Here is a 26,433-nt window from a genome sequence, read left to right as displayed (position 1 = left end):
TTTTTGTGTCCGTCTGTAAATGAGCTCGGACCTCATTCTTGAGCAGGATTGGTCAAATAGAGGAGCAAGACAGAAGCAATCGATCCCAGCACTTCGCTCCTGTAGAGCGTCTAGAAGCTGCTAGTTGTTTAGCTAATGTTTCCTAAAGGCTGTTGTTCAAGGTGCCAACATACTAACGTTGTATTAAACTGTCATTGAGCTGAAACAAGTCCTCCGTCACTTGATGAAACTGAAGCGTGTCTTTCTTAACGTGCTTCTCTAAATTGTTTCCTAACGATCAAAATCGATTTGAAATGATTTGAAAATACCATGTAGCCAAATGCTAACAGCTTCTGCCGAGGAGCGAACCTCAAGACAGAAGTAGTAGACCAGGAGCGATCACACTTCTCTGACCAATCCTGCTTCAGACAGAGGTTGGGACCTCCCACCTCATTAGCATACAGACACACACATAAATACAATGTAGAAATAATAAATAAATAAATGAAAATATGTAAGTGAACAGAAATGTAGAAATAAATATATGGTATTTATTTATTTATTTATACTTAAGTAATTCTTTGTCCTCCATAAACTAAATCACCCCAATTGAAAAGATAGCATGAATTATTTTAGAAATTGATTAACTTTTAGAATAGTGATTTGAGGCTTAATTTCCACACAAAAGTAAAACCAACTCTGACAGAAGGCCGTGGTTTGTACATTTAATAATATTCTCAAAAATGGTTTTGATTAAATTTACTGTGATCAGTCCTGAATTTGATACAACACATCGTAGGAAGTACCAGGTTTCACTGGGGCCTGACGTTTTCATTCAAGAACTGAGAAGCCACAAATTGCATTTTCTGGACGGCCAGCTGGGTATCTTCAGGGGAAATCCCCAGATGCCATACAGCCCTCACGGAATTTCCAAAATAAGGGTACATGAGCACTTGTATCCCCTGTCCCAGTGCTGCCTCTTCTCCCTCGCAGACCTGACCCATGCGGTCACAGAACTCAGCGGGGCTTAAGCTGGGCTCCTGTAGGTGGAAACGCAGGATGTTTGTTTCCACCGCGGCCAGGTCTACAGCGAATAGAGGAGGGTCACAGTCAAGCAGAGCTGGCGAGAAAAGAAAAGCAGTTATGAGCACGCACTCCATTATTTCATTTTCTGAAGTATGAGCTTCTCACCTTGAGCAAAGGTTTTTGCATTACGGTGATCTTCCTCCAGTCTTTCAACCATCTCCAGTAAAGCCAGTTTTCCAGCTGCTGCCAGTATACCAGCCTGTCGCATCCCCCCCCCCAGAGCTTTACGGCACCGCACAGCCTGGGATATGAAGTCTCTGGGTCCAGCAAGTATGGTCCCCACAGGAGCTCCCAAACCCTGTTACACGCCGCAATGTGAATATGACTTTGAGAAGATTTGTTTGTTGTTTTGATCCATTCCGGGAGTGTCTTGCAGTCCCACCTTGGAGAGACACACACTGACGGTGTGTGTGTGCTGCAGTATGGTGGATGGAGGCACCCCCAGGGCAACAGCGGCGTTCATAACCCTGGCTCCGTCCATGTGGACTGACAGACCAAATCTATCGGCCAAAGCACGCACCTTGGAGATGGAAACAAGTCTGTGGTGCTTCTATTGTGAGGTAAGTACGTATAAGTAAAAGCACACACCTCCTGCAGGAAGGTCAGAGGCAGCACACGCCCCCCCTTTATGTTGTGTGTGTTTTCCACGCATATGAGGCGTGTGCGTGGGTAATGTGGGTCGGGGTAACCGTGGCGGATCTTTGAGTCCAGCTGATCCAAGTCAAAGGACCCGTCGGGGAGCGTTGTGGCGGTGGTGGCGTGGACTCCTGCTAGCTGTGTCAACACACATACACACAATGAATGAATGCAACGTGGGCAAAGAGGTGCAGGGGCCCTGTTTGCTGCAGTGGGACTCTCACCTGTGCGCTCCCTCCTTGCTCATAGATGTGAACATGGGACAGATCGCCCACGATCATCTCGTCGCCTCGCTCCCTGCAGTGCACCATCACTGCGTGATGAAATGTGTGCATGTTAATGGGCTTTTCTCCCCTCATGTGGCTGGAATCAGACATGCACCCAGCTCACCTGCTATGAGATTACTCATGGTTCCAGACGGAACGATGAGTGCCGCTTCCATCCGAAACATATCTGCTGCAATTTGCACTAACTCTGAAAAAATGAGTTAAATACTGGTAAAGATGGAGTGGCCTTTATCTCCAAAAACTCTGAATAATTGATCTATTTACATAAATCCTTTGCAATCTTTCATTCAAAGTAAGTCAGTAATCACTTGTCAACTCTTCATACACATGCTGTCATTACGTCATAACGCTTCGGCTCTAACCGTTAACACTCGGGTCTTCCCCCATCACGTCATCTCCGACCTCCGCCTCGGCCATGGCTCGCCTCATCGCCGGCCCGGGCTTGGTCACCGTGTCGCTGCGCAGGTCAACAACCCGGCCGTGGGCCGCCTGGCCCGGTCCCGGGTGAAGAGGCTTCCCGGTGTTGCGGTAGCCCCGCACGGAGCCCCGCACGGAGCTCCGGACACGCGGTGCGTCACGCGCACCGAGCGGCTTGCTCGAGGCGAGGAGACCATGATACGACACTTTACCCAAAACTCTGCTGGACAACGTTTTCAAATAACACGAGGCTCCACTTACAAACATGCTCGCGATAGATCATGAATCGAACTTTGGATGATAAGGACATGTAATGGATGACCTATCGGCCCATCGTCCTGCACTGAGCGGCGTTGACCAGTAGGTGTCGCTGTTATCAAACCCAAGATCATCATTGTGCATTTTGTTAAAGGTCTCTATGGTGATACCAGTTCTTTTACTTTTGTTTTGTGTGTGTGTGTGTGTGTGTGTGTGTGTCTCTGTGCATGGTGTGTTTACGCCGTGTTATGGACACGAATACTCTGAGATCACTGGGACACCCTTCAGATTCTTCAGGGGTCGCAAACCTACTTTTGGCTTGACCTTTATGCCACTCTGAGCTGTGAAGGTGATTCCACGAGCTCTCTGTCCTCCTTTTAGCTCCTTGTAGACACTGAGGTGAAAGAATGTTTGCGCCTCCCTACGCACATATAAAATGAATGAGGGCGCCATGGGGGTCAGGCTCAAACCAAACTGATTATTCCTGTTACTTTATCAGCAGCATGTGGTCAGAACCCCGAGGACCGAGATCAGGCTGCGAGGTGGCTGCTAAACAACAACTCCCCCTTCTTCCTAACCCTCCCCCCCATTCTCACACGTTTCCCACTTGGTCCCTCGATGACGGTCCCAGTGTGAGATACCAGCGCCGCAGCACGCTGTCACTACGAGTCAGTAGCAAACATCAGCACCGTCTCACGGGAGGAGGAGGTGCACGTTGAGCAGAGCGATGGAAGCTGTGATGAGACCTGAGGAGGGGGGGAGGAGGGGGTGTTCCAGCAGAGAGGAAAGAGTGGTGTTTGGAAGAAAATATTGAATTAGAGAAAAAAAATAAGTCAGAGTGGGAGAAATGAAGGAGAGGGAGGAGAAATATTGACTCCTTCTGGGAAGGAGACGGCAACGCCTTTCCAATAACCATAAACCCGCTGTGCTGGAAATAGACGGAGCGAATGAAACGAATGTGTTCATCCCACATGAGCTCTTCTCTTTCACAGGGGGAGGGCAGTGGAGGCGACCCCCCCCCCCCCTCCCCCTCCCTCTCCTCTTTCACCGAGGCCATCATTTATTCACCATGACGACAGCTAACCGGAACAAAACAGGTGTTTATGGGAAGCCTTTCGTCAAATGAGGTTTCTCTCACGCGCCCTCAAGACGCACACAAACACACAAACACACACACACACACACACACACACACACACACACACACACACACAAACACACACACACACACACACTCCCCCTGCAGTGTCGACATGACGGCATGCGAAACAAGAGTCACATCTGTTTCACGTTTCAATCCAACCCCCCTACAAGTGACACGGAGCATGTGGACCGGCTTTGTTACATACACACACACACACACACACACACACACACACGTGCATGTGCACACGCACACACACACACACACACACACACACACACACATGCACACACATTGTTTTTAAGGTAGCAAAGCTAAATGGCAGTTGTCCACTTAGTGGACAATGCTATCAATCTATCTATTTTACCTTTCACATACACACACATACATTTTGTAACAATCTGCAGCCTTTGTCATAAACTGCTTGCATTCTATATGGAAAACATTTCACCACGTTTTGTGCAAACGGCCCCCCTGTTTACTGCATTCAGCTAAACGGCTTCCCACCCAAAGGTCTCAGATGTAAAACTAAACAAAGTCAAAAGTGCTTCAGATGAACGACATCATGGTTTGGATTAAAATGACCAGACAATTGGAAAAAAATGCAAAAATGCAGATTTCTTCACATGGGAGCAGCAGGGTCAAAGTATTTGTGATATATGTATATATATTATAGTTGCATAAACGCAGTCATGAAATCAGCTCTTTCTTATTGTGTTACTAATGTATCCGGGGACAAAAGCTACGATCTTTCACCCCCTTCAACGTGCTGCTGCTAGAGACCTTACAGGACCCCCCCCCCCTCCAGAGTATTCATTTTCACCTTAATTAAATGCAAGGAAATGCTTCTGAAGCAACGTAACATGTTTGGACCCCACAGATGGACCTCGCTTACTACAATGTGCACATTGTTAAAACACTTTAAAGTCTCATTGCATGGGGCCCCTTTACGTTTCTGAGTCTGCGGCCCCCGCTTTGGTATCGGTTGTGTCTACAAAGATATTCTTCCTTCTTCTTTGGAAGCAAATGGAGTTTTGTTAGTGGTTGCCTGGGTATTGAGGACATCTGAAAAATCACTCAAAGTTTTCCCTGGAACCACTTCCACTTCTTCCAGATGAAAAGTCCCAATGAAAACCGGATGATAGAATTCACACAATGGTCGTTTTAAAAGGCTCTGAGTGGTCAAACTTAATTTAAATCACTGCCATTCGGATAATCTAATATTGTAACAAACAGTTTGATATGTGCTTTGGCTGGACTGTGGTTGTTGTGTGACAGCATGAGGCAGCGTTCACCATCACGTCGACCCGCTGTAGTAATCACTGCACTCATTGATCTCTTCCTCCATTCATCCTCTCACTCAGTCATTCCTCGTTCATTCAGCTGTAATCAAAGACCCTTTAGCCCTTGAGTTCAGTGCTCGCAGGCATCCTGTCACCCTGCTGACCCTTTATCACTCCTCCTCCTCTTCATCCTCCTTTCCCACATGGCCCACTCCTCTCCCTCTCCCCCCCCCCTCTCTCTCTCTTGTTCTCTCTGGGAAATCATGTGACTTCTCTGAAGCTGAGCTCTATAAACCAGCAGTACTTGGGGGGCTCAGTGTCTCTGCAGCCTTCTGATTGGCTCTTGTATTCACCGTGTGCGCACACACACACACACACACACACACACACACACAGTGGACTCCCTGTTTTCTTCTTTTGGGAACAAATGTCATTGTTCACACAGAGAAATAGTGAGACGTATTGCAGAGAATGGAGTGTTGAATTAAAGCAATGTTTAGTCTTTAATGATAACACGTATTCCTTGTTAGCTGCATACTGTCTAGTTACTGTACTCTGGTTGTACAGCGGCCCAGAAGGGCCAAACTAAACACGGGCTCTGGTTGGGGACATTCAAACTGCTCGTACACTCTGCTGCTTTAAGGACGCACACGTAGCACTGAGCCATGAAGGCCATGTGCTTTATGTTGGGAGATTGGTGCAGTGAAAGGACTGAACGCATTGAGGTCGGATTAATCCAATCGGATGCTTGTTGAAAAGAAACAGAGCAGCCTGCAAGTTTTAAAAAGCTCCGCTGTTCATATTCAAATTGTTCCGTCTGGACTTAAGGCGGAAAACCCACAAAGCCGTTTTGTTTTTGTGTCGTGAGATTTTTATAGATTCACTTCCATTTGGTGCTGCTTCAAGGAGGGAAAATGGATTTGATCAAATGTGGAAGAGAACTGATGAAGAAACACCAACCAACCTCCTCAAAGTTAATCTCTGTATTTTGGAATTGACACCGTCCCACACTTGTAATGCTGACTTAGTCCGTCTGTTGAAAGGCAGGTAAACAGAAGATTAAGGCTTTTCTTCTGTTAAAACCACTTTGGCTCAGACTGAAATGATCCCGACTACCATCCAGTGACTGGTGTTCATTTCACTGTCCCCAGAGGACGAGTCGATTGTCTCCTCATTCCCCCTCTACCGCCATCATGAGGTTAACAATATTTCAGCAGCTATTGGATGAATTTTTGTGACATTTTGTTCAATTTATGGATGAATACTAAAGACTGAGCCCAAATTTGACCTCCGGCATCACCAGCAGCTAAAATTAGAATCAATTATATTTCTAAATGTGAAGTGGACACATTAAAATGCAATTTTCTGTTGCACGTGATATTGTGTTTTTTAACTGGGTTAAAACGACTGGAGACCTGTACAAAGTCAATGAACAACATCTGCCTAGAAGCATCTGCAGATGTGGTTGAAAGCTTTCCAAAAAGACAGTAAGTGATGTAGAAAAGTCCAAAGTTTAGTTACATGCTTGTATGTGTCGGCATGAGGTTCAGATTCACTGCAACATTGTTGAGTTGTTTTTGACTAAATAACTTCTAGGTTTAATGAAAATGTGTAAAGTAGTTTTTCCATAATCCTGCTAGTGGAAGTTAAAGGAAAACATAACCTTCTTTTTGTAAGTAATTTACCACGTACTGTAAATACAGCACATTATTTGATTAGTCCTACTTCCATTTTATAGATGCTTCTCGCATGTCATCTTTCCTCCTTTGATCTGCATCGTTCCTGTTCTTCAAATGATGGAATCAGACACTGAATTTTAACTTCCTTTCTCAATGAGTACTTTTACTTTTACATTTCCTTGTAAATGACTGTTAACTTTTACCAAAGTTAAATTGTGAATGCAGCATCTTCTGATTGTAGTTTCTTTTGAGTTTCTTTGAGTATTTTTAACCGCTGTAAGTAACTCGTGGGCCTTTAAATTCATACAAACAAACACAGTCACCACACAAGTGTGTGTATAAGCGACTGTTGTTGTGCGCGTGTCCGCATGCGGAATCCAGTTCAAACGTGATGCAGCCTCGTCTGCAGGTGACACCTGAGGTGTTACAGGAAGCCATGTGACCTCCAGCTGAGAAAGGAGAGCAAAGAACAGCAGCAAAAACACCTCCTATGAAACCAAGCAAATAAACAGAGCCCCAGCCTACACCCCCCCAGCCTACACCCCCCCAGCCTACAGCCCCCCAGCCTACACCCCCCCAGCCTACACCTACAGCGCCCTACACCTACTCTGTGTTGTGATGTCTCTTTAAATGATGCATTGTGTGAGTGTGTGCAGGTGGGGGCCAAATTGTAAGCAGAGTTTCTCAGTGCGCTCCTCGTGTGTTTTTGTGATTGATCTGACCCCCCCCCCCGTGTCCTGCCCCGATGGCAAAAGGAATGAAGGAATGTTTGAGGGTTTCCTGGCAGCTTTCTGGCTTCATGACTGGAGCAAACGTTTCCTTTGAGAAGCAGAAACCACCCGGAGCTCCTTCCAGGAAGAGCCAGCTTCAACGTGCTTCACACTGCTGACGTTGGCCTGAGCTCAAAACTATTAAAGCCAAACACACACTTTTAATAACGCAATCTCCCTTTGAAAGAACTCGCGATGTAAAGCTCGCTGTGCAGGGGGGGCCGTGCGCACACCTCCACGGGGGCCACGGAAATAACTCACCTAACCGAGCTCGGCTGCCCGGGGGCCGCTGATGACAAACTGGGGGCCATGGAGTCATTCCCCGAAAAACAAATGATCCAAGATGGAAAGACTTTGGATCCAGTGAGTCACTGCGATGTGTTGGTGCTGCAAACTGGATTATTCCAGTTGGACTTTGGGGGGGAAATGCTCTGTCGATGCTGGTCTCCCATAAAGAAGTAGTGCCCCCCCCCCCCCCCCCCCCCAAAGTGTCATAGCAAAATAAGGAACTATGAAACTGGGCTTTTGCGTTATTGGAACTACTTTCACAAGCTGTGAAAACAGTCCTCGACATTTCAATCAAGTGTAACGTGACATTGTGAGAGGTACACGGCATCCCCATCTCTCCCTCACACACACACACACACACACACACACCCTGATGGTCACTTCAGTATTCCTTAAACACACACAATTCCATTCCCTGCATACTTTGTGTTCTTTGAGGCTTCCAGGAATTCAGGCACTTTGAGCTGAGTTTTTACGACTCGACTGCTGATGGTGTTTACGTTTAACAGAGTACGAGCAATTGAGGTGTGTGTGTGTGTGTGTGTGTGTGTGTGTTTGAACGATACTTGAGTGAAGAAACTCACATGTGTTTTAGTAACAACAGTCTACACACCCAAACACACTTTTCATTGGTTACACACTAAAAATCAGGGAGCATCATAAATCTCTTCCACGTGGAGCCTTTCACCTATTTGACCACACACACACACACGCACACACACACGCACACACACACGCACACACACACGCACACACACACGCACACACACACGCACACACGCACGCACGCACACACACACACACACACACACACACACACACACACACACACACACACACGCACACACACACAGTTTCTAAGGGACAGCATCCTCACAGGCCCTCAGGCAGGATGTATAAAACCCAGCTGCATTCCTTTCCCGTTAAGTCCAGCCCAAAGTGAGTTTCTCGACACAGTAACGTCTGTGTCAGTGTGTGTGTGTGTCAGTGTGTGTGTGTGTTACTATAACTGTGTGCTTCTGGGAATCCTTTTGTTACCGTGTCTTCATGTGTTTTCATCTACAATGAACCTCGCCTGTCAAATTCGCCCAGTACGTTTCCTGATGCCTTTGGAATTTACCCACAATGCTCCAGCAGAAAAACAGCGTGATGATTGCAGAGATTTTAACTCTACATTAAATGTGTGTGTGTGTGTGTGTGTGTGTGTGCAGGGACGCTCCAGCTCTTGAAAAGCCGGCCCACTGAATAAACAGGGCTTTGTTTTTCACGGGGACATCCGATTGGTCGAGCAGTGAAGAGGGGGCGGGGCCGCCTCAACAACGCAATACAAGTTACGTCAATATTGACTCAGTGGAGTAAGACAGAGAGAAAGAAGAAGGAGGCACAGTAAAAAAAACAGGGAAGTAACACACATTGACTTTTGTAAAAATAGTGCTCTTTAATATAAATTATTGAAATATTTTAGAAATATAAATATGTGCAATGTTTCCTTTCCATTTGTTTTTCTGGTTTATGTAATGCTTTCGTCATTTCAGATACAACAGCTTGTTTCTTTGCCAGACTAGTGGCCAGCCTTTAGCGAGAGAGTCTTTATAAAAGACGAGATGATTCAGACACACACGTGGTCCTCTGCTGAGACACATGTCAAAACAGACTGGGACAAAATCGAGATCTGACCCTAAAGAAGAAAGAACATGAAGAGTATCACTGTGGTACTATTTCAGCACTCTTGTCTCAATGAGATCACAAAGTTTAATGATGTGAAAAGGCTACCACTCCAATATGGATCACAGGTAAGTATGAGCACAGACAGAAACACTTCTGATCAGATCAAGTCTTTGTTTTACAAAAGCATCACTTTTAGCCTTTGTGTTCCCTTCTTGATGTTCAGACTGAAGCGACTGCTGTTTCATAGTAACGAGGGGACTGAACACTTTCTCCTTCATGAGCACTTCATTATGTTTTTAGATGATAATGTTAAAGAAGGAATCTGTGAAGGCGGGATTTAAGACTCAGCCAAAAACTTCTTTTTCACATCTTGGCAAACGTGGTTTTACACTTGAAGGAGCGTCCCGTCCAGCTTCATCATCTCCTTCCAGTCTGGGACATCAATCACATCAATGTTCCTGTTTAGCCGTATACCAGTATGTCTCCTCCCCCTTCCCCACTTCTCCCTCCTCTTCAATTTCCCTTTCCTAATCCCATTTCCCGCTCTGCTTTCTCCTTCGTTCAACCCCCCCCCCCCCAATCTTATGGATCATCATGACCACGTCCCCCAGGCGCTGGGACGCTGGCGTTTCTCTGCATTCAAACTCGTTTCTGTCTCAGCGACACGAAGGAGAAGCAGGAAGCAAACAGGAGGACACGAGTCTCTTGTTCCCACGCTTTCAAAACCCTCCATGCTGACCTGAGGCATTGTGTGCGTGTGTGTGTGTGCGTGTCTGTGTGTGTGTGTGTGCCATGCATAACTCCGCCCCTCCCTCAGTGAGGCAACGTTTGCGGGAAGCAGCAATGGAAATGTGTGCGCTACCACAACACACACACACACACAGACAGACACACACACGTACACAGACACACACAGACACGCACACTGCGTGCATGCAGACAAATAAATTCTGTATGTTCTCTGCCCCCCCCCCCCCCGTTTGGACCTTGCTCTTCCACAGTCAGCTCCTCCTTTGTTCACCTCCTGTGAACCTCCTCGTTGTTTTGTCGTGTCAGACATCGTCGGGGGACGAGAGGGGAGACGCTTGTGATCACGCCGTCGGTGTCGTCGCTAATGGCGACCAATCGGGTTAATCTTCTGCGTCCGAGTCAGTCACGGGAAACGCTGACCTTTGACCTCTGGCTTGGTGTCGCCACTCACATTTCTGGTCAGCCATTCTGTTTTTTGCAAAGGCAGGACGGACGAGGTAATCGTTGGTTACCCACAGGGGGGGTTCTGGGGAGGCGGTGTGAGACGCGGCGCCCCGACTGGTCCGCCGCGGCCCTTCCGGCGCCACCGGGTCCAGGTTGTGGAACTTCTGCGGTTCCCGGCAGTCATATCGGGGCGTCGTACTCCTCCAGGAAGTCTTTGATCGTGTGCGGCAGCTGCTCCGCTCCCCCCGACCCCTCCTGGCTGTTCAGGGCCCTCCTGCACATGTGCTGCAGGGAGGAGAGGGAGCTGGAGAGGGGCCGCCGCAGCTCCAGGGGAACCTTCTCCCCGCTGGTGTGGATCAGATACGCGCTGCAGCCGCTCTTCTGCTCCTCTGGTGCATCCTCCCCAGCCGGGCCGTCTCTGGCCCGTCCACCGTCCGGCCCTTTGCCCATGTAGTGCGCCACAAGCTTCAGCACGCAATCGAACTGCGGGGGCTCTCGGGTGTTCTGGGGGTCCGGCTGCAGGAAGAAGCCGCCTCCCTCGCTGTGGATGCGCAGGTTCTTGGTTCCCCGGGCCGTCTGGATGGAGAGGGTGAAGAAGTGGTGGTGGTCCGAGGAGTCGCGGATCAGAAAGGTGCCGGGCGGTTCGGAGCGCAGCAGGGCGCTGGCTTCCCGGCCCCCCACGGCCCCCCAGTAAAACCCACTCTCCTGCAGCTTACGCAGCGCACGCATCACCTGAAATGAGTCGGGGAAAGAAAATCGACAGTTATTAGAGGCCATGAGACCCGTTTTTGAGACTTGGATGGAGCAAAGAGCTCGGACTGACCTGCTGGTAGTGCTCGTGCGAGCTGAAGGGCTTGTAGTGATGCAGGGTGAGGTTTGACCCCTGACCCCGGCCCTCCGGAGGGGTCACGCTGCTCATGGCGGTGGGGTTGCGTCCGCTGGAGGCTACCATGGCGCCATGGCCCCCCGCCTCTGCCCGCTGGTCGAGAGGCAGGGGGCCCAGGACGGGGGCACCGAGGCGGGCAGGTGGAGAGGAGTTTGGTGCGGAGCGAGTGGGGTGGGGGGGGGAATGGGGCGAGGGAGGGCGGCTCACACACCGGGTCCAGGGCCCCGGGGCAGAGGAGTCCGATGCATCCAGAGAGGAGCTGGGAGAGAGCACCTAAACACAGCTGGAGACAGGGAGCACAGATGACCCATCTACAGAGGCACCATGAGCACATCAGGCTGCAGTGCTGGACGTCGCTTCATCGGACACAAATAAAGCCGAGCCACACCACAGCTCCCAGTTTAGCCTCATAGAAATGCAGTTATGACCATTCCGACGAATGCATAAGGCGAGACTGGGCCAGCGGGGTTATATTTAGTTCAAATGAACGTTTGCTGCTGCTGCTGCACAACACACACACACACACACGCACACGCACACGCGCACACACACACACACACACAGCAACTGGATCCTGATTGCTTTCAATTGTCTTCGATCGGTCGTACCGCAATAACGGGTCACTGGGACTGAGTCCGGCGCGCTTTTTGATCTCAGGCCACACAGGCCCCGGTTCTCCGGTTCCAGCGTCCCGTCTGGTCCCGGCTTGCTGTGATCCACTGACGGGGGAATTGAAGACGGCGACACCGGACAGCGCGCGACGCCGGAGGCGCCATAACGGTTACCGATACGGTGGAAGGAGATCTACTCTACACTAATGCGAGAGGAGAGAAAAGCCCCAAATGACACCTCCAACCTCCCCGGCTGCACTGCACCAACGAGCCGGTGACCGCGGCCGCGCTTCAATCCGCGCCGTGTCTCCTCGCGTCCTCGGCCGAGGATGCACAACGAGTCGCTTTGGATGGATTTACATTTCTTTTACAGCTTTTCACTCAACTTACCTCGTGGAAACGTTCAGCCCCGCGCCGCAGCTGCTCTTCGCCAAAACAAAAGATACGCAAACTACCCGAGAGTAGTGCTAAAGGAATTATTAACACAGGCATTAAAATCCTAAAAAAAAAAAAAAAGTATCCATGAAGCGCGTGCGTTCCTTTCCTGCGCGGAGGAATGTGGCGACGGTGGAGTGTGGAGGCACCAGCGTGTGCGTAAAGGTTACTGGAGGTTGTTTCGGAATAAAGCCGATGTTCGTAAGGCTCCGCCTCCTGCGTGAGGATGCTCTTCCAGGAATCACGCCCGCGCACACGCGCGCGCGCGCACGCAGAGAACACATGAACGTGCCCGCGCCCGCTTGTTGGCAGGCTGCCGAGAGATAATCAGCGTGACCTTTTCTTTCCTGGTACTGATGGGTTCCCTCGTGGACGAGGTGAACATTTAACTCACTCCACATATGGGACACAACCACGTGATCCGTTTCCTTGGGATATTTGAGTGTTTCAGACTTTAATCATGAGGCGTTGACACACTGATGTTACATTGCAGTTTAATCCATGCTTCACCTTTACTCATCATCTGATTTATAATTAAAAAATTAAATATTGTCCTCTAACATGTGTAGGATACAATTAAAACACTCCCCAACGTTGTTTGATCTTCTGCATGTTGTACATTTAGTGTGATACTCTCAATCAATTCTTGTGTTAACTTGATCTAAACGAATATATTTCCTTTAGTGTATTGTGCTGCTATGTGAATTTCTACTGAGGATCAATGAATGAGCCTGAGCACCAGGTAGAAGCCTTTCATGTTTTCCGTTGACACAACAAATGATGATTAACATTCATGGGTGAGGTCTAAAGATTGAAAGATGTCCCTCAGGGCTGCTGTGACAGGAAGAACCTGACTTACTGTCAGTGCTCTTAAGCAACAACCGAAATACTGCATTACAGCTGGTGCACTTTATCTTTATTTGTATCTTATCTCCTCTAACGTACTAACCCATAGCATATATTTTATTATACTTGTATTTTATTTTTATCTTATTGCTGCACTATGTCGTCATTATTGTACTGTCTTCTGTCAGGCACCATTTCCATATATGTCCAACACATGATGGCAATAAACGATTCCTGATTCCTGACAGGAACAAACAGCTCGGCATGAAAAGGACAGAAACAATGTCAACATATGTTCACAAGACACACCCAACATGTCAAGTTCAAGCAGTATTCTATTCTTACACGTTGAGCTATTATTAAATGGTTTTACTGTTGGGTAGTTTTATAAACTATATACATTTTATATGCTCAAAGTATTGGAAGCTATAAATGCATGAATAAAGAAACGTCATTTCCCATATAAACAACAAACGACATTAAAAGACGTAGGAAAGACAAACTTTAAATGAATCAATAACCATCAAAATAATGTCAACATTCATAATAATACAGATACGAATGATATGAATAATAAGAATAATACGATGTTGTTCACAGATTGACCACTAGAGGGATTTTAAAGACATTTAAACCTTCACAAAGAGCACAAACAGATGAAGACCCGGTTCGATCCGAGTCCTGGAGCTAGTTGGAGGTAGGGTCGTAAGTTCTGTGGGTCGTAAGTTCTGCTGACGAGAGACCAACGAGCTGCTCGCTTCTCTAGCAACGAGCCGCGCGCGTGCGCGTGTGCGCGGGCGCGCGTGTCTGTGAACGCTGTGTCGATAAAGTTGATTCAAAGCGTCTCCGCTGCATCGATGGCGGCCCCCGCGGCGTGGAGGAGGCTGCTGTCCTCCGCGGGCTCACCGGCCGCCACCGGCGCGTTCACACGGCTCTCTGACCGGCTCCTACGCGCACGCGACCGGAGAGCAGGGTAAGAGACGCGCACCCCCCGCGGACACGCGCACACGCGCACGGGCAGGAGATGGAGATGCTTTGCTAACGTTGCTACTGCTAATGGCGTCAACTCACTGACTTGTTCTCGGTCATTAATCACCACGAGGTTCCTCCTCTGAAGGCTGAGGTCCAACTGCACGTGACACATTAAAGTACACCTTTACCTTTAGAAGGTAACCACCATAAGTTAAGTTCTGTTTGTACTCAGTGGTCCATCTCAAAGTAATCTACATTATATGCACAAAATATACACAATACAATAAGATAACACAGCAGAAGAGAATAAAAGTAGTCCAAACCGCTGTGTGCAGGTTCTGTTTGTCCACCGAGCGGTGATGTTCCCTCAGGACCCCGTGAGGAGAAGCTCCTCAGCTCCTTCCTACACATCAGAGGAAAGTTGGAACAATGTCTTCAATCCACGTTTTGTCTCCTCAGTCCCTCCATCATGGACCCGTCCACTCACTCTACGCCTTGTAGAACCTCTCTCTTTTAAAAAGACAAGCTGAGACCTGCAGGGTTTCAATGTGTTCTTTAATTCTGTGGAGTCCATCGTTGTTTCAGGTCACATGGTTCAATTTAAAAGGAATGCAGTCACATGTTAAAGTTAAAGTCCTCTATTCATTCAGCAGCTCATCTCGTTTCATGTCTTCATCTCAGGTTCATTCCACACAGAGCAGGTCTTCTTTTAGGGGGGGTCCATGTTGATGTTTATGTGGGGAAACGTTTTAAGGATTTACAAATCCTCCTTGACTCCGTTTAATGGAGGCGTTTATTTCTCTTAGTCCAATAAGGTAATAGTTGATTTTATATTGTTCTGCTCTTACCGGAAATAGATTAAAAAGCTGGTCGCATTTCCTGTCACATGCTTCTTATCTTTTGCTGCTTCCAGTAAAGCGTGAAGGTTCCTCACATGAACCCGGCTCAATGTGCTCCTTTAGATATCAGGACTTCTACCGCTATTTGACACGAGGACGTTCTGTGGCGCTGCAGTTGTTTTATGGCTCTTTGAGTCAAACATGTGTTTATATATATATATATATATATATATAATATAACTAAAGTGGCTTTGGAAAGAAGCTCCGGGCTGGATTTTCTTTTTATGTTACTTCTGACTGTTGTTTTTTGGGGGGTTTAATCCAAAGCGTAAAGCGGGCCGTGTGTGACCTGGTCCTGATGAATATGGACTTCACTTTGTGTGGTTGCATCGTCGGACCCGATTGTGCGACTGTTTGCAGAGACAAAGACATGTGGTCTTTATACGCTGTAACCTATTCTAATGGATCTGATGACTAATAAAGTCATGCTGATTGTTTAATGTCTGGTTGTGGATCCGTTGTCTCCCTCCAGGTCCTCGGTGCTGCTGCTCGCCCCCCTCCTGGCCGAGGCGGACCCCCCCCGACATGTCCCCAGGCCCCCCGGCCCGACCGGAGCTCCGGGCCCGGACGGCCTGTGTGGCTTCCAGTGGATGGCGGAACACGTCCCGGCCTTCCGTGTGCCGGGCAGACGCGTCCACGTCCTCACGTCGCCAGACCACTTCTACCAGACCATGAAGGTCGGTGTCACCTCAACCCAAAACACACTTAGAAGATCTGCTGCTTGTCTTGATGTGTTTGTGAGATTTGGGGGCTGATGACGCGCCGGAGGGCGTGAAGGAAGACGTGAATCACCAGCTGGCAGAGCATCACACGCAGCAACCAGGAAGGAATTAAAAGTCATGCTCTATATATTTAGGGATGGAAGAGTGGAAACTTGAACCAACCACTTAAAAATGGGGGATTTAGTTAAATCAGATTTGAAAAGTGGATTGTTCTCTTCATTCCTTCATGTCCTCTGTTCAGCTGCTGCAGGAACAAAGAAGCATGAGAGTCATCATGAGTTCACAGGTGTGATTCTGTTCATTCTCTGAATACCACGGCCTCACAAAGGGCCAATACACACCGCGTTTCAGCTCCACTGGTTACCGGGCAGATTAACTAGGACCAAAGTGGAAAACTCCAGAGAACCTCACACCTACGACTGTGTAGGGATGGCAAATTATTTCTTTATCTTTCTAAAATAATTTACTGGTTGTTTTGCCAAAAAGCAAAAGAACAGAAGAAGAATCCAGCGACGCTGAAGAAGTTCACGGAGAAACGTGCACCAATGAGGTCACAGTTAAATGCCTCGTGTAGAACTAAGCACAGTTGTTGTTTTTAATCCCCGTGTTCTCAAAAATGTATTTTTGGTCCAAAACTCTGTTTGCAAAAAGGCCAAAACGTTTAAAAATAGAAAAGCACGAGGTCACGTAAGGTCACTACTTATCGAATCCCTTTCTGTCACACATTTCAAAACATTTCCTTCATGATTTGTCGAATCATCGTGACACCAGGAAGTGGTTCACAAAACATGAGAAAACAGAGGTGACATCGCTCGATACTGAACATGCAAAGTGGACTGAAACCACCTTTCTGTCTATTTTAAGAGAAAAGAAGTTTTCACTTAATGCTTTTTGTGTCTCAAACTGTGATTTCTTCAAACTGGGATCATTTCAAATGAAAATGCAAAATATTACCAACTTCCAGCTCTTCAACTTTGAGGATTTACTGCTGTGTCCTTGTTTCTTACAGTATTCCTGAAAGCTAAATTCATTTAAATTTTTCACGGTTTTTGGGACTTTTAAATATTTCCACAATTTATTACACAGACAATGATTATAATATAGTTTCTCTTAACAATTCACATCCATTGCAGCCATCAGAACTTCTTTCCATTGGAGAACTTGAACGTCTTTGTACGTTATCCAGAGAAACCAAGACGTTATTTATTTATTATTCTGTTGTTGTTCTTCTGTCCTCAGACTGAATTTAACTTTCCTCCATTAAATAAAAGCAGATGCAGAGAACCCAGAACAAGTAGAACCCACAGTCCACCTGGTCTTTGTAGTTTTTGCCGATGACTCTGACCACAGAGAAAATAAAGGCATTATTAACATAACAAGTGTGTTTGTGTCCCTGCAGGCGCGGATCAAGACCGCGAGGAGGCGGGTGGTGATGGCCTCATTGTATCTAGGAACCGGCCAACTGGAGCAGGAGCTGGTGAGCTGTGTGTGTGTGTGTGTGTGTGTGTGTGTGTGTGTGTGTGGGGGGGACCACAGCTCGCCTGAGAAGGAAAATGTCGTCCAGACCAGCTCCAGGATGCAGAGGTTCATGGGTGTAAGGAGACCAGCGTGTTTTCGGCTGCAGTCTGGACTCACTTTCAGCTGTTTTTCATTTGTTTTGGGGGGTTTTCTGCTGGTTTTGGAGCAGATGAATCACTGAACGAAGCACGGACGAGTCAAACCTGTTGAATCACAGTAGTGATCGCTGCCTCCGAGTGATGGATCACTACAAACACGAGTCCGTGCCATTTGTCAAGCTTGGCTTCCCGTGTCATGGACACAATGACGGGACTGAATGGGGACTCGGAGCAGGAATGTGGTGTTTGGATGAAACCAGAAGATCCCGATCGAGGGCGAAAGTTCACCCCACGTTAAGCAAAGGTGGTTCTAAGGGCAGGACGTTGTTGGAGAAGCTTCTTCTCACTGTGCAGCGTCTCATAGAGAATTTACAAAGAGAGATATTTAAACCCAAACATGAGAGGATGAAAGCAAATGTAAACTAAAACGGATAAATGATACAGAGGGCGTGTCTGAGGTCAATGCTTTAAATCTGGGGCATTAACTCAAATGACCTTTTTCTTTTCTCCAACAATAATAAACCAACCATTATTATTTAAACACTTATTCAAATAACGATATCCTTTCACGTCAGCTTTTTGCTTTCCAGATGAAACCGATCCCATGAAACATTACTTAAAGGCTCTAACCGACCTGGACCACCTGTCTTCAGGGTCAACTCGTCCTCTGCATCAAAAGAATGACGCTGCAGATGGACTCAATGCCATCGTGAAACAAAGACTTTGTAATGAGAAGAAACAAGTGAAAACCTGATTACAGGAAACTGAAGAAAATCAAATGTGATGCTCGTGGTTTTTACAGATTCATCCTTTTCTTGGACTGACGTCCAACCAAGTCCCAAAACCTGAGGAACCTTTGCTTCCCAGAAGCTGAAGTCTGTGTTCCTCCTCCAGGTGGACTGCATGGAGGAGGCTCTGCTGCGCTCACAGGAGAACCTGAAGGTCTCCATCCTGCTGGACTACACTCGCGGCTCACGAGGTTTCTCCCCCCCCCCCCGAGGTCTCCCTCTGACGTCTCGCTTGTGGTCTCACCATCTTTCCTTCATCTTTCGCAGGGCGGACCAACTCCAGGACCATGCTGCTGCCGTTGTTGCGGCGCTTCTTCTCCCAGATGAGGGTGTCTCTGTACCACACCCCGGACCTGAGGGGCCTGCTGAGGCTGCTGGTGCCGCAGCGCTTCAACGAGACCATCGGAGTCCAGCACATCAAGGTCTACCTGTTTGATGACAGCATCATCATCAGCGGGTGCCTTCCTTTTGTTCTCTTCAGCGTGTTTGTCCTCATGTGGGACCTTTTCTCTCCAGTGGGAACAAGAAATGACACCAAAGCTCTTCTACGAGTCCGTTGGTCTTTGGTTGGTGGCGTTTGATCCTCCACGGTGATCCAGAGCAGCTAGATGTTCTGCAAAGAAACCCAAATATAAACGATTCTACTACTACAAACCTTTTTAAACACCTTTTAGACTCCTTCTTCTGGTGTTTTGTCTCTCTTCGTGTCCTCTCTGGCCTCGTGACAACCGTCTGTCCGTCTTCGTCCCTCTGCCATCCTTCAGGGCCAACCTGAGCGACTCGTACTTCACCAACAGGCAGGACCGCTACGTCCTGCTGGAGAACTGCAGCGAGGTCGCCGACTTCTTCTCGGACCTGGTGGACGCCGTGGGAGACGTTTCCCTGCAGCTGCAGCCCGACGACTCGGTCACCACGATGGAGGGCGCGGTGCACCCCTACCACGGTGTGTGTGTGTGTGTGTGTGTGTGTGTGTGTGTGTGTGTGTGTGTGTGTGTGTGTGTGTGTGTGTGTGTGTGTGTGTGTGTGTGTGTGTGTGTGTGTGTGTGTGTGTTCATGGTCGGAGGCCCAGGTTTCTGCAGTGGGAGACGATGGATTTCACTAATGGGGCTTTGAAAGCAGAGCACGCAGGCGGATGTGTAATTGTCAGGGTTTTCTCCACACACACACACACACACACACACACAGATTGTGGCGGTGTGTCCGTAACAGGAGCGCAGACTGCCAGGATGTCGACTTGTGGGAGGAATGACATCATGTCTGCAGGGCTGCACCTCACCAGGAATAGTTATGATGTCACAGTGTGGGATCCGTTTGATTCAGTGAGGGACCACGCCTCCGGCCCACGATGCTCGGAACCCGCTGTGAATTCTCTCAAACGCAGGTCATCGTGACCCCCGAGGTCACGTTGACCCGCCTCCCACTTGTGCGTGATTGATGTCTCCGTGGCGACCAGGCGACAGGCAGGCGTTCTCCGCGGCGGCGAGGAAGCGGATCATGGAGGTGGTGAACCGGGCCCACGTGAGGCAGCAGCTGCTGGAGGGGGGGGCCGACGACGACACCGTGGTGTTCCCGCTGGTCCAGATGAAGCCTCTGGGGATCCAGATCGACGAGCAGGTCACTCAGGTGAGGCGCCGCTCAGCAGTGATTCACTCATTCATCGGGGTTCTGTACTCTCATTATGGGATGTTTTGCTCATGCAGTGATTACAATGATGTTCTGGGAATGAACACAAAGTGATTATAATCTAATTAACAGCTATTCAGACTAAAATAACCTGGACTCAAAGAATGAATCGTTCACCTTTTGTTTAACAGCTGGTGAGGAGATTTTTGTGGAAGTTTATTTCACTTTTTGGTCGTTTTCATAAGAAACAACAGCCTCCTTCCCTAAAAGAAGTGGAGCAGGTTTTCGACCAGTTGTTTCCTTCTGGATTAACACAATAAACCAGGTTTAAAATGAGTTGCTGTTTATGCACCAGAAAATAAATGCAGTATTTAGTTTTTCTAATACTGATGAATTAACTTTGACCTGTTTTTTTTTTTACTGACAATTCTTTTTTTAGGAATCTGAAGCGACCAAATAATGAGCCATGACTGTGCCATAAATAACCCAAATCTTATTAAGTCCTACAGTAATTAGGCAAAATAAGCAGAGCGAACAGGAAGTGAATAATAAGACGTGGTCACATGGTCACAATGTGCTGAATCATTCTGACGGACAACTTTTCAAAACGTGTTTTGTGGTTAAACGCCAGCGGCTGCTGACGGACGCCGGGCCGGACGCCGCCGTCTTTCTGACGTCGGGTTACTTCAACCTGACGCAGCCGTACATGCGCATGGTGCTCGGCGCCGGCGCCGGCGCCAGATTCCGCATCCTCACCGCCGCGCCCGAGGTCAACGGCTTCTTCGGGGCCAAGGGCGTCGCCGGAGCCATCCCCGCCGCCTACACCCTCATCGCCAGGCAGTTCTACGGCCAGGTGTGTCTTCAGGGGCAGCAGGGGAGGGTCCACCTGCACGAGTACCACAGGTCGCAGTGGACCTTCCACGCCAAAGGTGAGGCGCACTCAGTCGTTCATCTAACACCGCTTTTTAAAAATTGTCCTCACTTGACCCCCTGAAAACGAATAGAAGGTGCGTGGAAGAAGTCTTTGCTGGTAATCCCCGTCGCGTCGGAGCTTTTGTGGGTGAAAAACAACGAGCTCTGGACTAAAAAATGAGGTCCAGACGACTCATTTTGTGATGAACACTCACTCTCTCACGCGCCTTGAGGTTTTGGATCGGCGCCGGGGATTTCTGCCTGTGCTTTAGTTGTGGTCCGGGCCTTCCAGAAACCCCCTCTCCCCCCCCCCTCCCTCTTTGCAGGTCTGTGGTATTACCTCCAGGGGCAGGATCGGCCTTGCCTCACTCTGATCGGCTCCCCGAACTTCGGTTACCGCTCGGTGCACCGTGACCTGGAGGCCCAGGTCGCCATAGTTACGGAGAACGCGGCGCTGCAGATCCAGCTGCAGGAGGTGAGCTTGAGCGCCGACGGAGAAGCACGAGGCGTCGCTGCGAGCCGGTTACACACCTGCGTGTTGCGCTGTGTGCCCCCCAGGAGCAGCAGGCTTTGTACCAGCAGGCCAGCGAGGTTTCCGTCGCCACCTTCGAGCGGCCGGAGCGCCGCGTCAAGCTGTGGGTGAAGCTGCTCACTCCCCTCATCAAGAACTTCTTCTGAGACGCCACCAGGTGATCACGTGCGCTCACCTCACATCGGTTTGTACGTGGTTACCTGACGGCGTCACTTGGGATCAGGGGGGGGAGGGCGTCCTGGTGGAGACCAAAACCGAGCCAAAAGAAAAGTTAATGTTATTATTTGTATTCCTTCGGTGGAAGGAAAATTCCACTCATGACTATTAATGCTGCTGGTTGTGCCTCCCTTTATGCTAACAAGTTTGCACATTTAATTAAAACATGAATAACTTTATGCGTCATTGTTGTTTTGCAAAAGAAACCTCCAGGTCCAAACATGTAAATGATCCGAGGACCTGTAGTGTAAAGTTACATAAAGTATGATTTGACCACTTTTCTAGAAAAGCACTGCTCTCCATTAAGAATACGACCCCACTGGAATTTTCTTTTAAGGTTCATGGGTCGTCTGTCTGGTTTTTTTGCTTAGTGGACAAAATACAGCCCTAAAAATACTGTGCAGAAACACACACACACACACACACACACATAAATGCCTGCAGTCATTGTGGTTCTCAGTCACTCGTTTTACCAGCAGCCCCCAATCTGCAAAGGTGGAGGGGGGGGGGAGCTGAGATGTTGAAACACTACTCAGATGTGTAGTTCATTCCTTCGACTAAAGGTTTGGACCAAAGGAAACGTGTTATTGTTTTTTGTTTCTGAGAACAGGAAGTATCACATGCTCAACTCTTACGGTAAATGGGTGGTGTCTTCACCTGGGTAGAGACGAGGGGGGAGAAGAAGGAAGATCACAAACACGCTAAAATCTAGTTGAACTGCAAACCTCTGGAAAACAGAAAAATGATGCAGAGACGAGTCAAAGTCTGCTTATTTTTACTAAGTCATTAGAAAGCTCAGAGGAGTGAGGTAACTTCTACTTCCAAACCAAACCAGTGGACTTTACGACACACATCAGGTCTGATTCCTGGTGCCATTGTTTGTTACTTTTTTATTAGATGATCGATATTCTAAAAAGTACAATAAGATGCATATATGAAACAAATGAAATCTTTGAAGCTACTGAATATTGACACTGACATCCGTCTGTGTGATAGAAGGAATAACAACAAAGCATATATATATATAAAAAATTAGGGCCCGGACTTTAATGCGTTAATTACGATTAATTAATTACACATTAAACATTTTTTACGCATTTTTACACTTATTTTTTGCACCGCGGAACGTTTCTCTCTGGATGAGTTTCGGGGGGACCGATTATACTGGAGCACCAACTAGCGTCCATGACTTCAGACAACAACAAACCACAGTGAACATGAACGAAGAAGCTGACGACACCGTGTCGGGTGGCCCCGTGAATGGGAAATCTTCTTATAATAAACACACGGATGGAAGCGTCGATAAGAGCGTGGTTGTGTGCAAGCTGTGCAACAAGGAATTCACATCGAGCCTCAAGTATCACCTCAACGCAACACAATTAGCAGCTAGCGTGGACGTACAAGGACCCACACCCAACCCACACTGCACCAGATGACTGGTTTAAGGACCAGGGTAACTAAGTCCACGTCTGAAAAAATAACCAATGTTCTGAATGTACTTGAAAGTATTGGTCTACTTAAAAAAACATAGTTTACAGAAGGTCTACTTACCTATAGGCTACCTGAATTTCTGAAAGTACTATATTTCTAAATATGCTATTTCTACACTTGTCTGCTGGAATTGGTTGAACAAAAATAAAAATCCATGTGAAAAAAATTACTTCTCACTGTTCTCAGGTCAAATATTTATGCAATTAAAATGTGATTAATTTTGATTAATTCATTACAAAGCCTCTAATTAATTAGATTTTATATATCATATTATATATATATTGACCTTACATATATTTTTTTATAATAATTTTTTACCTATTATTTTAAAAAAATCTGACCCTACATATTTTGACTTTTTTCCCAATATTTTTTTCCCATGACATGACTGGAATGATCTTAGATGGAGCAACCTACACGTCCCTGTCACTAATGCCAAATGCCCCAAATTTCTGTACTTTAAACCTTATCTGGGTTCAACCCTCCAGGGACATGGTGGCTCTTCCTAAATCCTTTTTTAGTTTTGGTTAACTGACATTTATAAAAAATCATAATAAGATATTGCCCCAGAGACGGATTGGTGCATCTTGGAGGATCAACCATGCTATTCATCCTTCCTGCATTGGTAAAGGCACAAGTGAGTTGAATTTGAATGTAACAGAGAATTGGAGGGTGGATGCACTAAAAAGGGTAAAGAAATCTACACCCTGTGCCAGACTGTCAGTTTAAGGTTGTCCACAGGATGCCCTGAAGTAGACAAACATGTGATTGTCTTGAAAAATGCCCTCAGAGGCTGTAATAAGTTTCATGTCAGTGTGACCACTGAATGAGACACATCTGCTCATCTTTACTTCTCTCCCTTTTACCCATCTCAGCATGACATCAGCTCGTCCTGGGTTACTCGGGACTCGAGGGCAATGACTTGAGACTTGCTTGTGACTTGCCTAACAGTGACTTGTTCCCACCTCTGCTATGTAGCATGGCTAGTAAGTGCTAAAAGGCTAAAGCAAAGCAATTAACATCAAATTCAATTCAGTAGCAAAAGATTCTTCATCATTCTTGACAATGCCATCATAACTCAAGTGAACGCGCCTTGTGTTTCTGCATAACCCCTAGGGTTCACTTCTCCGAAACAACCGTGGGGACAATGCCCCCACTACTACCTCCGCGGCAGTGTGCTCAAGACTTGGCACGAGCAGGATTTGAACCCACTGGCGGTGCGCACAGAGGCTTCTGGGCTCTAGCTTGCACCCCTACACTACCAGTCCTGGTCACATTTTACCAACTTTGATTCTCCTATTTAACCTTGAACATGTGAGTTAAACCTCAAAAGTCTTTTTAAATGCTATTTCAACATCTGGGCTTGAACCCACAACCTTCAAGTGCGGCAGTGCAGGGGCTTATGTCAGCAGCTCTTCCACTGTGCTACTTCACCACACACTAACCAACCCTTTGTTTGTTGTATTTAACCTTGAGATTGCTACTCAAACCTGAAGTAAAGCTAAAGGCTCAAACCCAAGACAGGGCTTGAAACCTTGAAGTGCAGTGCAGGCTTGTGGCAGCAGCTCTTCCGCTGTGCTACTTCACCACACACTAACCAACCCTTTGTTTCTCGTATTTAGCCTTGAGACTGCTACTCAAACCTCAAAACTCTTTCAAAGCAGAAGCAATGTCTGCATGAAGGGGCATGAACCCACAACCTCAGACACCAGGTTGGAGCCTGCAGCCCTTCAGTTGTTCCCTTGAGCTATTCAAGAACATGCCTCACCGTGTCCGTTTCTCATATTAGACCTTGGGATTGTTTACTAAACCTCAAAACTGTTTGAAAGTTTACAGTTTGAAGCCCTGACTGCAACCAAACCCTCCTTCTGAGAGAGCAGGTTTGAACTGAGGATCCTCCACACTTCAGCCTTCCTGCTATCTCCCTGCACTGTTCCACCACACACCTGTTGATGCTTTTGAATCCAACCTTAATTCTCATAGATTCTCAGGCTGGAATCCACAACACAACACACTTGTCTGCTGGAATTGGTTGAACAAAAATAAAAATCAGTGTGAAAAAAATTATTTCTCACTGTTCTCAGGTCAAATATTTATGCAATTAAAATGCAATTAATTTTGATTAATTAATTACAAAGCCTCTAATTAATTACATTAATATTTTTAATCGAGTCCCGGCCCTAATATATATGCTTTGTTTCAGTCGTTTTATCTATTCCGATATTTAAAGTCATACTTTTTACATTTATGGAAAACAAACAATACCCCATGAGTCTTAATGCTGTCTAATGGGTTTGCAGAGCAGACTAGTTACTGTTTCATGTGTTTACTGCTTATTTCATCAAAAAACGAAACAAACTGCTTTAGCATTGCGGCTTATCGGCAGCACCAGTGTCCATCGGTAGGAGCGGGGCGCCCTCTGGTGGCAGAGCTGCCGTTTCCCACTGGGGTCTCATACCCTGAACTCACCATCACTCCCAGTTGAGAAATGAGCAAACACTCAAATAACTAGTGATGTAAGGATTGACTGCTAAGAGGTCAGTGTAATAGTTGTATAATGTCATACTATACTGACATTTGTGTCATCAAATGAATTGTTTCCATGTTTGTGTTTTGAACAGGAAGGAGAAGTCTGCGGTGTTCTTGGGGTCAAAGGTCATTCGTCCTCTGCAGACGGGACGCTTCCTCCTCAGTGGGTCCACGAAGTGACAAACACTCAAGTGGAGAAGATGCGCTTTTTTTGGTTTGTTTTGCGCTCATCTGTCGTAACTCTTGAGTTGTGGAACTGCCGACATTGTTCATCTCCCAGTCGATGTGATGGTGACCAGGTGGCTGCGTTGAAGGGTCACGACCCCTAAGGCCTCAATAGTCTGTTATCTTTGTACATTGAAGGCGACGAGGTGGTGAGTTTTTACACTAACTTCTAATGTTTGAACCTTTTTTGGTGCAGTAACAGATTTTAAATATTGTTCCAAATCGCTTAAAATCCTCCAAGCAATAAAATAAAACTACTCAAAAGTGGTTCAACATTTTCAAAGCATCACAATAAGTTATTTTCCAGTGTTTGTTTGAAATGAAAACCAGTTAAATGTTGGTTTGAAAACTTTTAATGAGAAAACTCACAATAAATTACAAGGAATCTTAAATTAAATATTTATGCCTCAACAGCGCTTTGACAAAAAGACCAACAGCACG

General features: G+C 47.1%; 3 protein-coding genes across 7 annotated transcripts; 1 reads left to right on the top strand and 2 right to left on the bottom strand.

The window, feature by feature from the left end:
* Positions 1–689: 689 nt before the first annotated feature.
* On the bottom strand, positions 690–2,672 carry tha1 (threonine aldolase 1). The gene is made up of 7 exons (XM_037464382.2): positions 2,351–2,672; positions 2,092–2,175; positions 1,926–2,014; positions 1,654–1,839; positions 1,448–1,585; positions 1,171–1,363; positions 690–1,099 (listed from the first exon to the last, which is right to left on the bottom strand). Exons 1-7 carry the CDS (start codon positions 2,670–2,672, stop codon positions 792–794), a joined length of 1,320 nt encoding a protein of 439 aa, XP_037320279.2. The 3' UTR covers positions 690–791.
* LOC119213219 (CDP-diacylglycerol--glycerol-3-phosphate 3-phosphatidyltransferase, mitochondrial) lies at positions 2,655–26,349 on the top strand. 4 transcript variants are annotated; one of them, XM_037464377.2, is made up of 11 exons: positions 2,655–2,765; positions 15,811–16,015; positions 17,460–17,537; positions 18,571–18,655; positions 18,732–18,921; positions 19,229–19,407; positions 19,918–20,087; positions 20,719–21,016; positions 21,326–21,474; positions 21,558–21,688; positions 25,860–26,349. In XM_037464377.2, exons 1-10 carry the CDS (start codon positions 2,719–2,721, stop codon positions 21,675–21,677), a joined length of 1,521 nt encoding a protein of 506 aa, XP_037320274.2. In that variant the 5' UTR covers positions 2,655–2,718; the 3' UTR covers positions 21,678–21,688; positions 25,860–26,349. The 4 variants fall into 4 exon arrangements, with proteins under 4 accessions (XP_037320274.2, XP_037320273.2, XP_062416058.1 ...); XM_037464376.2 differs by lacking the exon at positions 2,655–2,765 and adding an exon at positions 14,166–14,440; XM_062560074.1 differs by lacking the exons at positions 2,655–2,765; positions 25,860–26,349 and adding exons at positions 14,166–14,440; positions 25,068–25,261.
* socs3b (suppressor of cytokine signaling 3b) lies at positions 9,241–12,761 on the bottom strand. Of its 2 annotated transcripts, none has more exons than XM_062560079.1 (3): positions 12,184–12,761; positions 11,513–11,858; positions 9,241–11,421 (listed from the first exon to the last, which is right to left on the bottom strand). In XM_062560079.1, the coding sequence occupies exons 2-3, from the start codon at positions 11,639–11,641 to the stop codon at positions 10,870–10,872; spliced, it is 681 nt and encodes a 226-aa protein (XP_062416063.1). In that variant the 5' UTR covers positions 11,642–11,858; positions 12,184–12,761; the 3' UTR covers positions 9,241–10,869. The 2 variants fall into 2 exon arrangements, with proteins under 2 accessions (XP_062416063.1, XP_037320287.1); XM_037464390.2 differs by having other exon boundaries at positions 12,577–12,761.
* Positions 26,350–26,433: the final 84 nt, after the last annotated feature.

Source organism: Pungitius pungitius, chromosome 21, assembly GCF_949316345.1.
Source record: "Pungitius pungitius chromosome 21, fPunPun2.1, whole genome shotgun sequence".
NCBI classification, from domain to species: domain Eukaryota; kingdom Metazoa; phylum Chordata; class Actinopteri; order Perciformes; family Gasterosteidae; genus Pungitius; species Pungitius pungitius.
The sequence above is the reverse complement of the archived record's forward strand: the minus strand, read 5'-3'. Positions and strand labels throughout refer to the sequence as shown.